The 12,860-nt window shown below is 42.8% G+C and overlaps 2 protein-coding genes across 8 annotated transcripts in view; one reads left to right on the plus strand and one right to left on the minus strand.

The window, feature by feature from the left end:
- Positions 1–12,860, minus strand: part of LOC133553184 (zinc finger protein OZF-like) — an 839,429-nt gene that overhangs the window by 485,350 nt on the left and 341,219 nt on the right. The window lies entirely within an intron of this gene.
- LOC133558483 (zinc finger protein OZF-like) overlaps positions 1–12,860 on the plus strand; it is a 135,692-nt gene that overhangs the window by 119,205 nt on the left and 3,627 nt on the right. For 6 of the 7 annotated variants that reach the window (XM_061910844.1, XM_061913182.1, XM_061914013.1 and 3 more), the window contains one exon: positions 11,717–12,354. In XM_061910844.1, the coding sequence (XP_061766828.1) occupies positions 11,717–12,354 (638 nt within the window). Of the gene's footprint in view, positions 1–9,117; positions 9,421–11,716; positions 12,355–12,860 lie in introns of those variants that run through there. The other variant, XM_061915516.1, reaches the window with a different exon arrangement.

A 12,860-nucleotide genomic window follows, 5' to 3' on the forward strand; every position in this document is an offset into this window, starting at 1 on the left:
CTGAAACCTTCCTGAACAGTAAGATAGATGATGCTTCAAGTGCTTGGTTACTCCTTCTTCAGTCCAGGCACCTGGGGCCTCATGTATTAAGTTTGTGCACAAGGTGAAAAACCTGCACTACACCCTTTTTCACTGCAAAGTTGAGATGTATCAAAACTGACGTTAGGATGCTGGGTAACTGTTTGCATGATAAACTGCCAACTTTTACTCCTCAGACTGATTGATGTGCAAATCAGAGACATATGAACAATTAACCCCCAACCCCCACAACCCAACCCCCACCTCCCTCGACATTCGGGCACAACAGGTTCAATCCGGCCTGCGAGATGAGTTTGCGAAGTGTAAAATTCAGCTGTATTTTTAATGAAAGGAACTGCTGTTCTAATTGTGTCCACTGGATGTCGCAATAGCAATTCTGTTAGGCAAGCAAATGGCATAGGAAGTATACCAAGCAGGGGGTACACGGTAAAGCGGGGCTGTGACTCCTCCCCCTCCACCCAACGTAAAAGAGGAGTAAAATAATCAATCAGTAACCCCACTTCAAATGCAGCATGAGACACTGCACACTGATATAGTTCTGTGAAAATGATTGTCTTCTGTGCAAATGTAAAGAAAGTGAACAGTGTGTGATTTACTGCAATACTGTCAGTCTTTCAACTTTTTATTTGTGCTTTGTCGAAATTGTTCACACATTGCACAGCTTTTATTGTTATTATGTCTCGAAGACAGGAAGTAACTCAACACTCTTGAATAGTTTCTACCTCAGTGTGTATGGTTTGTTGAGTTAGCACAGGATTAAATGAGTTAGTTGATACATAGAATAGTTTTTATTCATGCTTTATTTTGTTTTTTGTTCAATCCAGTTGTAGAAACACTGACATTAGGTCTAAGTTTGTTTTCTTCAAGGTGTTTTTGAAAATGTACCTTTTTTTTCCCCCTCAAAATGTTTAACTAACTTGAAGTGTTTTGTCAACAGGATTTTTTTGTGATGTGTACATTTTCAGATTGTGCTTTTTCTATTTTGGGTCGAAGTATAATAAAGAAAACAATCTGACGTTGTCGTAGTCGTATTTTTAAGTGATCATGCCATGATTTTACCCGTCCCGCCCACGTGGAAATAGATTTTCCTCCATGCGGCCCCTGAGCTAAAATGAGTTTGACAGCCCTGCTGTAATCTGACTCATGTGAGCAGGTTACTGTATAAACACATTTTGTTATAAGTTATAAAAATGTGTTCAGTTCTCAGAGACACATCAATCGCTCTTCCGCTTTCTCCAAACTTATTTTATTACTTCTGACAGCATTATATTTGGCATGGTTGGTAACGTGAAGAAGAGGTGGCTGATATAAACGTCTGTGAGAAAAACGAAGGACTTGAGCCTTGATTAAGACCTCGGAGGGACTAAACCTGATAATGGGCCACAATTTACAAGTCAGCAATTAGATGAGTTTACAAAAAAAAGTATGGGTTTCAACCCAGGCCGTCAATGTTAACGCATGTGATTATTATTAAGAATAAATGGCGTTACCATAAATGAATGATGATTGTTGAAAGACCAGACGGAGGGTAATACTTTATAAAGTGAACTCTGTTTATTCACAACTCACTGGTCCAGCTCTCAGTAGCACCGCTTGATATCACAACATGCTATAAATGATAAATGATAAATGGGTTGTACTTGTATATCGCTTTTCTACCTACAAGTTACTCAAAGCGCTTTGACACTACTTCCACATTTACCCATTCACACACACATTCACACACTGATGGAGGGAGCTGCCATGCAAGGCGCCAACCAGCACCCATCAGGAGCAAGGGTGAAGTGTCTTGCTCAAAGACACAACGGACGTGACGAGGTTGGTACTAGATGGGGATTGAACCAGGGACCCTCGGGTTGCGCACGGCCACTCTCCCACTGCGTCACGCCGTCCCTAAAGAAAAGAAAGAATCGTCCTGCCTGTTTCCATATGAGTTGGGAAATTGTGTTAGATGTAAATATAAACGGAATACAATGATTTGCAAATCCTTTTCAACCCATATTCAGTTGAATGCACTACAAAGACAACATATTTGATGTTCAAACTCATAAACTTTATTTTTTTTTGCCAATAATAATTAACTTAGAATTGCATGGCTGCAACACGTGCCAAAGTAGTTGGGAAAGGGCATGTTCACCACTGTGTTACATCACCTTTTCTTTTAACAACACTCAATAAACGTTTGGGAACTGAGGAAACTAATTGTTGAAGCTTTGAAAGTGGAATTTTTTCCCATTCTTGTTTTATGTAGAGCGTCAGTCGTTCAACAGTCCGGGGTCTCCGCTGTCGTATTTTATGCTTCATAATGCGCCACACATTTTCCATGGGAGACAGGTCTGGACTGCAGGCCGGCCAGGAAAGTACTCACACTCTTTTACTACGAAGCCACGCTGTTGTAACACGTAGCTTGGCATTGTCTTGCTGAAATAAGCAGGGGCGTCCATGATAATGTTGCTTGGATGACAACATATGTTGCTCCAAAACCTGTATGGACCTTTCAGCATTAATGGTGCCTTCACAGATGTTTAAGTTACCCATGCCTCGGGCACTAATACACCCCCATACCATCACACATGCTGGCTTTTCAACTTTGCGCCTATAACAATCCAAATGGTTATTTTCCTCTTTGTTCTGGAGGACATCACATCCTCTGTTTCCAAATATAATTTAAAATGTGGAGTCGTCAGACCACAGAACACCTTTCCACTTTGCATCAGCCCATCTTAGATGAGCTCAGGCCCAGCCAAGCCGGCGGCGTTTCAGGGTGTTGTTGATAAATAGGTTTGGCTTTGCATAGTAGAGTTTTAACTTGCACTTACAGATGTAGCGAGCAACTGTAGTTACTGACAGTGGTTTTATGAAGTGTTCCTGAGCCCATATGGTGATATCCTTTACACACTGATGTCTTTTTTTGATGCAGTACTGCCTGAGGGGGTCAAAAGTCCGTAATATCATCTCTTACGTGCAGTGATTTTTGCAGATTCTCTGATCATTTTGATGATTTTAGGGATTGTAAATGGTAAAATCCCTAAATTCCTTGCAATAGCTCGTTGAGAAATGTTGTTCCAAAACTGTTCGACAATTTGCTTACAAATTGGTGACCCTACAATAGAATAGAATATATCTTTATTGTCATTGTACATTTTACAACCAAATTGTATGCAAACTAATTTAGTGCAAAATCATACATAAAAACATAAATAAATAGATAAAAATACATAAAAACACCAAGCATACAGCTCACATGCACACTCATTATTGTCATCTTGTGTTCAGCGACATCATTGCTCTCGGGTAAAAAGTGTTTTTAAACCGGTTTGTCCGGCATTTTATTGTCCTGTATCTCCTGCCAGAGTGCATCAGTTCAAAAGGTTTATGACCCTCACCCCATCCGGCATTTCAGGGTGTTGTTGATAAATGGGTTTGGCTTTGCATAGTAGAGTTTTAACTTGCACTTACAGATGCAGCGAGCAACTGTAGCTACTGACAGTGGTTTTACGAAGTGTTCCTGAGCCCATATGGTGATATCCTTTACACACTGAAGTCTTTTTTTGATGCAGTACTGCCTGAGGGGGTCAAAAGTCCGTAATATCATCGCTTACGTGCAGTGATTTCTGCAGATTCTCTGATCATTTTGATGATTTTAGGGGTTGTAAATGGTAAAATCCCTAAATTCCTTGCAATAGCTCGTTGAGAAATGTTGTTCTAAAACTGTTCGACAATTTGCTTACAAATTGGTGACCCTCACTCCATCCTTGTTTGTGAAATACTTAGCATTTCTTGGAAGCTGCTTTTATACCCAATCATGGCACCCACCTGTTTCCAATTAGCCTGCACACCTGTGGGATGTTCCAAATAAGTGTTTGATGAGCATTCCTCAACTTTATCCGTATTTGTTGCCACTTTTCCCAACTTCTTCGTCACGTGTTGCTGGCGTCAAATTCTAAAGTTAATGATTATTTGCATAAACATTTTAAAAAATTATCAGTTTGAAGATCAAATATGTTGTTTTTGAAGCTTATTCAACTGAATATGGGTTGAAAATGATTTGCAAATCATTGTATTCTGTTTATATTTACATCCAACACAATTTCCCAACTCATATGGAAACAGGGTTTTTACTCGGGGCGTACTTACATCCTGAGGTCTAAACTCTAAGAAGAGAGGGTGCAGAGGGTTGGCCAGAACTGCCTTTTGCCTTCTGGATGACTCTGACCTGATAGATCTGGTTCAAGGGTTTCAAGACAGTGCCTATGGTCTTTTGGCACATCTTGATTATACCACCAAGTAAGTTTTTATTGGCCACACTGAGGTTACCAAACCAGGAAGTGATAGAATATGTCAAAATAGACTCGATACAAGAGGAATAGAACATCCTCTATAGTGTCCTATCAACCTGAAAGAACCTCAGTTTCCTCTCGAAAAACAGCTCCTGATTGGCCTTCTTGCAAATACGGTCAATGTTGGCATCAAAAGTCAATTTATTGTATAAAATTGTGCCTAAATACTTGTATTCACGGACTATCTCAACAGCAGAGTCATTAATGTGAATTATATTTATATAGCGCTTTTTCTCTAGTGACTCCAAGCGCTTTACATAGTGAAACCTAATATCTAAGTGACATTCAAACCAGTGTGGGTGGCACTGGGAGCAGGTGGGTAAAGTGTCTTGCCCAAGGACACAACTATCTTGCCGATTGTATTGTACCATATGTCCCGGCAAGAAATCTGCGTTCAAAGGACTCCGGCTTATTAGTGATTCCTAGAGCCCAAAAAAAGTCTGCGGGCTATAGAGCGTTTTCCGTTCGGGCTCCAGTACTCTGGAATGCCCTCCCGGTAACAGTTCGAGATGCTACCTCAGTAGAAGCATTTAAGTCTCACCTTAAAACTCATCTGTATATTCTAGCCTTTAAATAGACTCCCTTTTTAGACCAGTTGATCTGCCGCTTCTTTTCTTTTTCTCCTATGTCCCCCCCCCCTCCCTGGTGGAGGGGGTCCGGTCCGATGACCATGGATGAAGTACTGGCTGTCCAGAGTCGAGACCCAGGATGGACCGCTCGTCGGGACCCAGGATGGACCGCTCGCCTGTGTATCGGTTGGGGACATCTCTACGCTGCTGATCCGCTTGAGATGGTTTCCTGTGGACGGGACTCTCGCTGCTGTCTTGGATCCGCTTTGAACTGAACTCTCGCGGCTGTGTTGGAACCACTATGGATTGAACTTTCACAGTATCATGTTAGACCCGCTCGACATCCATTGCTTTCGGTCCCCTAGAGAGGGGGGGTTGCCAGCATCTGAGGTCCTCTCCAAGGTTTCTCATAGTCAGCATTGTCACTGGCGTCCCACTGGATGTGAATTCTCCCTGCCCACTGGGTGTGAGTTTTCCTTGCCCTTTTGTGGGTTCTTCCGAGGATGTCGTAGTCGTAATGATTTGTGCAGTCCTTTGAGACATTTGTGATTTGGGGCTATATAAATAAACATTGATTGATTGACAACGGCAGTGACTAGGTTGGCAGAAGCGGGAATCGAACCTGCAACCCTCAAGTTGCTGGCATTGCCACTCTACCAATCGAGCTAATGAGAATGTGTGCTTTGGCAGGGGGATCCCGACCAAAGTCAGTGTACATCTCCTTCATTTTATCGCCATTAAACTCCAGGTACGAATCATCGCACCTTTTGATGAAGTTCTTTCTTCCTAAGTTCCTTAGGAACGCATCTGTGCCGTCCCTCTTTGATAATTAGAGCGTTTTCCGTTCGGGCTCCAGTACTCTGGAATGCCCTCCCGGTAAGAGTTCGAGATGCTACCTCAGTAGAAGCATTTAAGTCTCACCTTAAAACTCATCTGTATACTCTAGCCTTTAAATAGACCTCTTTTTTAGACCAGTTGATCTGCCGCTTCTTTTCTTTCTCCTATGTCCCCCCCTCCCTTGTGGAGGGGGTCCGGTCCGATGACCATGGATGAAGTACTGGCTGTCCAGAGTCGAGACCCAGGATGGACCGCTCGTCGGGACCCAGGATGGACCGCTCGCCTGTATCGGTTGGGGACATCTCTACGCTGCTGATCCGCTTGAGATGGTTTCCTGTGGACGGGACTCTCGCTGCTGTCTTGGATCCGCTTTGAACTGAACTCTCGCGGCTGTGTTGGAGCCACTATGGATTGAACTTTCACAGTATCATGTTAGACCCGCTCGACATCCATTGCTTTCGGTCCCCTAGAGAGGGGGGGTTGCCAGCATCTGAGGTCCTCTCCAAGGTTTCTCATAGTCAGCATTGTCACTGGCGTCCCACTGGATGTGAATTCTCCCTGCCCACTGGGTGTGAGTTTTCCTTGCCCTTTTGTGGGTTCTTCCGAGGATGTTGTAGTCGTAATGATTTGTGCAGTCCTTTGAGACATTTGTGATTTGGGGCTATATAAATAAACATTGATTGATTGATTGATTGATTGACAACGGCAGTGACTAGGTTGGCAGAAGCGGGAATCGAACCTGCAACCCTCAAGTTGCTGGCATTGCCACTCTACCAATCGAGCTAATGAGAATGTGTGCTTTGGCAGGTGGATCCCGACCAAAGTCAATGTACATCTCCTTCATTTTATCGCCATTAAACTCCAGGTACGAATCATCGCACCTTTTGATGAAGTTCTTTCTTCCTAAGTTCCTTAGGAACGCATCTGTGCCGTCCCTCTTTGATAATTAGAGCGTTTTCCGTTCGGGCTCCAGTACTCTGGAATGCCCTCCCGGTAACAGTTCGAGATGCTACCTCAGTAGAAGCATTTAAGTCTCACCTTAAAACTCATCTGTATACTCTAGCCTTTAAATAGACGTCCTTTTTAGACCAGTTGATCTGCCGCTTCTTTTCTTTCTCCTATGTCCCCCCCTCCCTGGTGGAGGGGGTCCGGTCCGATGACCATGGATGAAGTACTGGCTGTCCAGAGTCGAGACCCAGGATGGACCGCTCGTCGGGACCCAGGATGGACCGCTCGCCTGTATCGGTTGGGGACATCTCTACGCTGAGATGGTTTCCTGTGGACGGGACTCTCGCTGCTGTCTTGGATCCGCTTTGAACTGAACTCTCGCGGCTGTGTTGGAGCCACTATGGATTGAACTTTCACAGTATCATGTTAGACCCGCTCGACATCCATTGCTTTCGGTCCCCTAGAGGGGGGGGGTTGCCCACATCTGAGGTCCTCTCCAAGGTTTCTCATAGTCAGCATTGTCACTGGCGTCCCACTGGATGTGAATTCTCCCTGCCCACTGGGTGTGAGTTTTTCCTTGCCCTTTTGTGGGTTCTTCCGAGGATGTTGTAGTCGTAATGATTTGTGCAGTCCTTTGAGACATTTGTGATTTGGGGCTATATAAATAAACATTGATTGATTGATTGATTAATCATTATTAATAATAATTAATTGTCCTTTCCTTTTGGAACATGAGCTCCACAGAAAGAAAGCTCGCTATCCGTACAAAGTACACAACTGGAATAATCGACTCTGTTTTGCCATCAGCCGAGCCCACCTGGTCCATCCTCAATTTGGTGAGCTTTCAGGCAAATTGTTGAAATTAGTGTTTAAAGTAAATATTGTTTTACACCATATTGTGTACAGATTCTAAACTGTAATGCAGTCTTAGTTGTATTTCCATTTTTCGGCATTATTCCCAGGGATGGTGGAATGCCATCTCCGGGTTGGGGAGGAGACCCTGCCCCAAGTGGAGGAGTTCAAGTACCTAGGAGTCTTGTTCACGAGTGGGGGAAGAGTGGATGGTGAGATGGACAGGTGGATCGGTGCGGCGTCTTCAGTAATGCGGACGTTGTACCGATCCGTTGTGGTGAAGAAGGAGCTGAGCCGGAAGGCAAAGCTCTCAATTTACCGGTCGATCTACGTTCCCATCCTCACCTATGGTCATGAGCTTTGGGTCATGACCGAAAGGATAAGATCACGGGTACAAGCGGCCCAAATGAGTTTCCTCCGCCGTGTGGCGGGTCTCTCCCTTAGAGATAGGGTGAGAAGCTCTGCCATCCGGGAGGAACTCAACGTAAAGCCGCTGCTCCTTCACATGGAGAGGAGCCAGATGAGGTGGTTCGGGGTTCTGGTCAGGATGCCACCCGAACGCCTCCCTAGGGAGGTGTTTAGGGCACGTCCAACCGGTAGGAGGCCACGGGGAAGACCCAGGACCCGTTGGGAAGACTATGTCTCCCGGCTGGCCTGGGAACGCCTCGGGATCCCCCGGGAAGAGCTAGACGAAGTGGCTGGGGAGAGGGAAGTCTGGGTTTCCCTGCTTAGGCTGTTGCCCCCGCGACCCGACCTCGGATAAGCGGAAGATGATGGATGGATGGATGGCATTATTCGATATTTTTGATTTTTGTCAGACATTTTTGGCAAAAGTGTTCTTTATTTTATTTTTTACTTCCTCTCATAACACAGTGTCTACTGAAATGTTTAATGTATAAAACATTATTGTTAAGCAAAATGTACCATGTTTATGTTCAATTGTTATTCACTTACTTTGAAGCGTTAATTTTCATTTGTTTTGTAGCGAGCTGAATGTAGATAAATGGAGCGGAGTAAAAGTAGCATTTCTTCTCTATAAATATACTCAAGTAAAAGTAAAAGTATGTTGCATTAAAACTACTCTTAGAAGTACAATTTATCCCAAAAGTTACTGAAGTAGATGTAACGGAGTAAATGTAGCGCGTTACTACCCACCTCTGCAAGTCATCTTTCAATGAGGATATTACTGATAAAAGTCAAGAGGAGAAAAACGTCAAAAGGGTGAAACGCTAAAATGTTGAAAATGTATACTGGGGTAGTGTGACTTTCACACTTTCACAAGACTTACTTTGTCAAACAACTTGCCGTTTGCTTGAACCCACTAAAAGACAGAATACAACATTGTCCATTTTTGTTGAATTTCTATCTCCAAAGTAATTTGATATCAAAAATGTTTTGGCAATAAGGAGCACTTCAATTATAAGACAGAAATGTAAGAAAAGATGAAAAGGGCCGCTAGTTATTTAAAAAGTATTTTATTTTTTAAAGTGCAGTTGTCCACCGGAAGTTGCACACTTCTGGCGCATGCGCAAACACGTCGGTAAAGCGGAAAGTCCAAGATGGCGGACTAAGCGGCGTGGCTTTCTGGAGAAGTTTCACATTTACGATCTTATAGATTCAAAAAGAGCATCAAATACCTCAACTATTCGCCTTTTCTTAAGCCCACCACACGGACTTTGAGTGTGGAGCGACGGCGTGTTAGCTGAAGTGAAGATTGAAGACGTGATAGAAGATGGACGACTACTGCTATGCTAAGATGGTGACGTCATGTCAAAGAGAAAGTGAAAGAGAATCAGCGCCACCAACGGAGAACAATCTGAAAAGCGAAGATGAAGGTGAGTGTGTTGCGTTCCCTCATTTGAAAGTTATTCGATTTCCAAGCCCTAAAAATAGAAATTAGCCGACTTTGTTGAACAATGTTAACAACGAACCTCGATCCAAAATGGCGGAAATGTCTGTTAGAAGTTACCGCAGTAGTAAACAGTAGGCAAGCAACGACACTTGGTATAATCCTGCGTGAATCAGTTCCCAGTGGCTTGTTTTATTTTTCGAAGTTTTTTTCAAAATGTTACACCTCCCGGAATATCCCTAAAAAAAGCTTTAAAGTTCTTCATATTCGCTATTTGCGATTCAACCGTTCATTTCCCTGTGACGTCATACAGTGCTGCCAATACAAACAACATAGCGGTTACCACAGCGAGATATAGCGACATTAGCTTGGATTCAGACTCGGATTTCAGCGGCCTAAGCGATTCAACAGATTACGCATGTATTGAAACAGATGGTCGGAGTATGGAGGCAGATAGTGAAAACGAAATTGAAGAAGAAATTGAAGCTATTGAGCGACTAGCTATTGACGCTATTCGGCCATAGCGTGGGTGTACCTAATGAAGTGGCCCATAGCATGGCTGCCTTATTAGCATCGCCGGTAAAATGTGCGGACCAAACGATCAGGACTTTCGCATCTTGTGACACTGGAGCAACTTAAATCCGTTGATTGGTAAGTGTTTGTTTCGCATTAAATGTGGGTATCTAGTTTCAAATATACATACAGCTAGCGTAAATAGCATGTTAACATCGATTAGCTGGCAGTCATGCTGCAACCAAATATGTCTGATTAGCACATAAGTCAACAACATCAACAAAACTCACCCTTGTGATTTCGTTGACTTAATCGTTGCAAATGCATCTGCAGGTTATCCATACATCTCTGTGCCATGTCTGTCTTAGCATCGTCGGTCAAATGTGAAGACACTCTGGTACATTCAATGGGGGTCTGGCGGAAGATTTCTTGCCAGTGGTGCAACTTGAATCCCTCCCTGTTAGTGTTGTTACACCCTCCGACAACACACCGACGAGGCATGATGTCTCCAAGGTTCCAAAAAATAGTTGAAAAAACGGAACATAACAGAGCAGAGACCCGGTGTTTGTAACGTGAAAATGAAAATGGCGGGTGTGTTACCTCGGTGACGTCATGTTCTGACGTCATCGCTAAAAGACCGATAAACAGAAAGGCGTTTAATTCACCCATTTAGAGTTCGGAAATCGGTTTAAAGAATACATGGTCTTTTTTCTGCAACATCAAGGTATATATTGACGTTTGCAAAGGTCTGGTGATAATGTTCCCCTTTAAAAAAAATCTCCACATTAAGCTCAGACTGCAGACAGTGTAGAAGGAGGAGGAGGAGTAGTAAGGGTAGTCAGCACTGACTGATTATTATTAGTTTTATGCTCTTGTTATTAGAGTGATATGTTTATTGTGTTTACACTATTCTTCAGTGAAGACTAAGAGTCTTTACTACATTGTTTTGGGCACAGTCAGTCAGTGAAACTGGAGCTGTGAATTCTTAACTTAAAACAGTTGGACCGTGGACAATATTGTGTTGTTTTTGTTGTTTTGTGTCTGCCCACAGTTGTTTCCAACATATGCTGACAGGAAAAAAATAACTGAAGTAAACTTGAATTGTTTGCACTTTAAAACGTTTTTTTTTTTAAATTGGATTTATTTAGGTTATTTTTCAGGGTCTTATAATTTGTTTTTAATTTATTGTATTCAACTGTATAACTATGTTGGTATTAGTGGTTATTTTGCACTTTAAATATAACATTTTGTTTTGATTGGATTTGTTGAGGTAATTCTCTTATGTTGAAGGTTAACATTTATGGAACCAATTGGTTAATAATAACTGGGTCAGTTTTTCCTATACTTACTCTTGCTGACTATTGTTTTCTGTTTTAACAACAACAGTAACAGTAACATCACTTTATCAAACCTTTTCTAACATTTCACACAACAAAATAAGGAATAAATATACAGTATGTATGATTCGTGCCTATATCGTATCGTATTGATATCAGTATCGGCCAATACTCAAGGCTACAATATCTGTATCGTATCGGAAGTGAAAAAGTTGTATCGGGACATCCCCACTCAACATCATGCTCTGTAGTCACCGCCGCACATCGGCATTCAGATGAAAGAACGGTAACGGTACTTTTCAAAGGTGGTTTAGTACCAATTTAATTGATTAGTACCACAATACTTTATTAGTAGCAGTATACTGTACAACCCTACTACACACACATACAGTACATAGAAGAAAGTGTGTTTTTGTTGTTTGTGTCTTGCAGACGTCCAGCAGCTGATGGGTAATCCAGAAGAAGTTTCCCCTCAGTCAGGGGGGAGCTCCACTTTGAAGCAGGAGACTCCACAACCACCCTGCATTAAAAAGGAAGAGGAGGAACTCTGCATCACTCAGGAGGGAGAGTGTCTTCTAGGACGAGAGGAAGCTGATTACACCAAGTTTCCACTGACTGTTGTCTCTGTGAAGACTGAAGAAGATGAAGAGAAACCACAAGTAGACAACCTCTTAGCTCCACTATCAGATAGTGAGGCTGAAGACGAAGTTGAAGAACCTTTGAGCAGCGATACAGACTGTGAAGGAGATATGAGGACTCACACTGACAACAAACGCTCTGAATGCTCTGCAAAGAAGAGAGGTGAAACATGTTTGAGCTGCTCAGTTTGTGCTGAAAGTTTTACTAAAAAGAGCCATTTGACTGAACACATGAGAACACACACAGGTCAAACAACATTTAAGTGTTCAGTTTGTGGCAAAAGCTTTTCTCGAAATAGCTCTTTGACTCAACACATGAGAACACACACAGGTGAAAAAACATTTAAGTGTTCAGTTTGTGGCAAAAGCTTTTCTCGAAATAGCATTTTGACAGAACACATGAGAACACACACAGGAGAAAAAACATTTACCGTATTTTCCGCGCTATAAGCCGCACCTAAAAACCACAAATTTTCTCAAAAGCTGACAGTGCGGCTTATAACCCGGTGCGCCTTATATATGGATTAATATAAATATTTATTTTCATAAAGTTTAGGTCTCGCGACTACGGTAAACAGCCGCCATCTTTTTTCCCCGTAGAAGAGGAAGCGCTTCTTCTTCTACGGTAAGCAACCGCCAAGGTAAGCACCCGCCCACCTGGAAAGAGGAAGCGCTTCTTCTTCTACAGTACGCAACCGCAAAGGTAAGCACCCGCCCCCGTAGAAGAAGAAGCGCGCGGCAAATTCGATTCATTTCATTTGTGTGTTTCTGTAAAGACGACCACAAAATGGCTCCTACTAAGAGACACGCGTACAACGCAGAATTCAAACTCAAGGCAATAAGTCACGCAGAAGAACACGGAAATAGAGCAGCAGCGAGAGAATTCGACATAAACGAGTCAATGGTGCGTAGGTGGAGGAAGCAACAAGATGACCTGC

The sequence above is a fragment of the Nerophis ophidion genome, linkage group LG01, assembly GCF_033978795.1.
Source record: "Nerophis ophidion isolate RoL-2023_Sa linkage group LG01, RoL_Noph_v1.0, whole genome shotgun sequence".
Taxonomy (NCBI): Eukaryota; Metazoa; Chordata; class Actinopteri; order Syngnathiformes; family Syngnathidae; genus Nerophis; species Nerophis ophidion.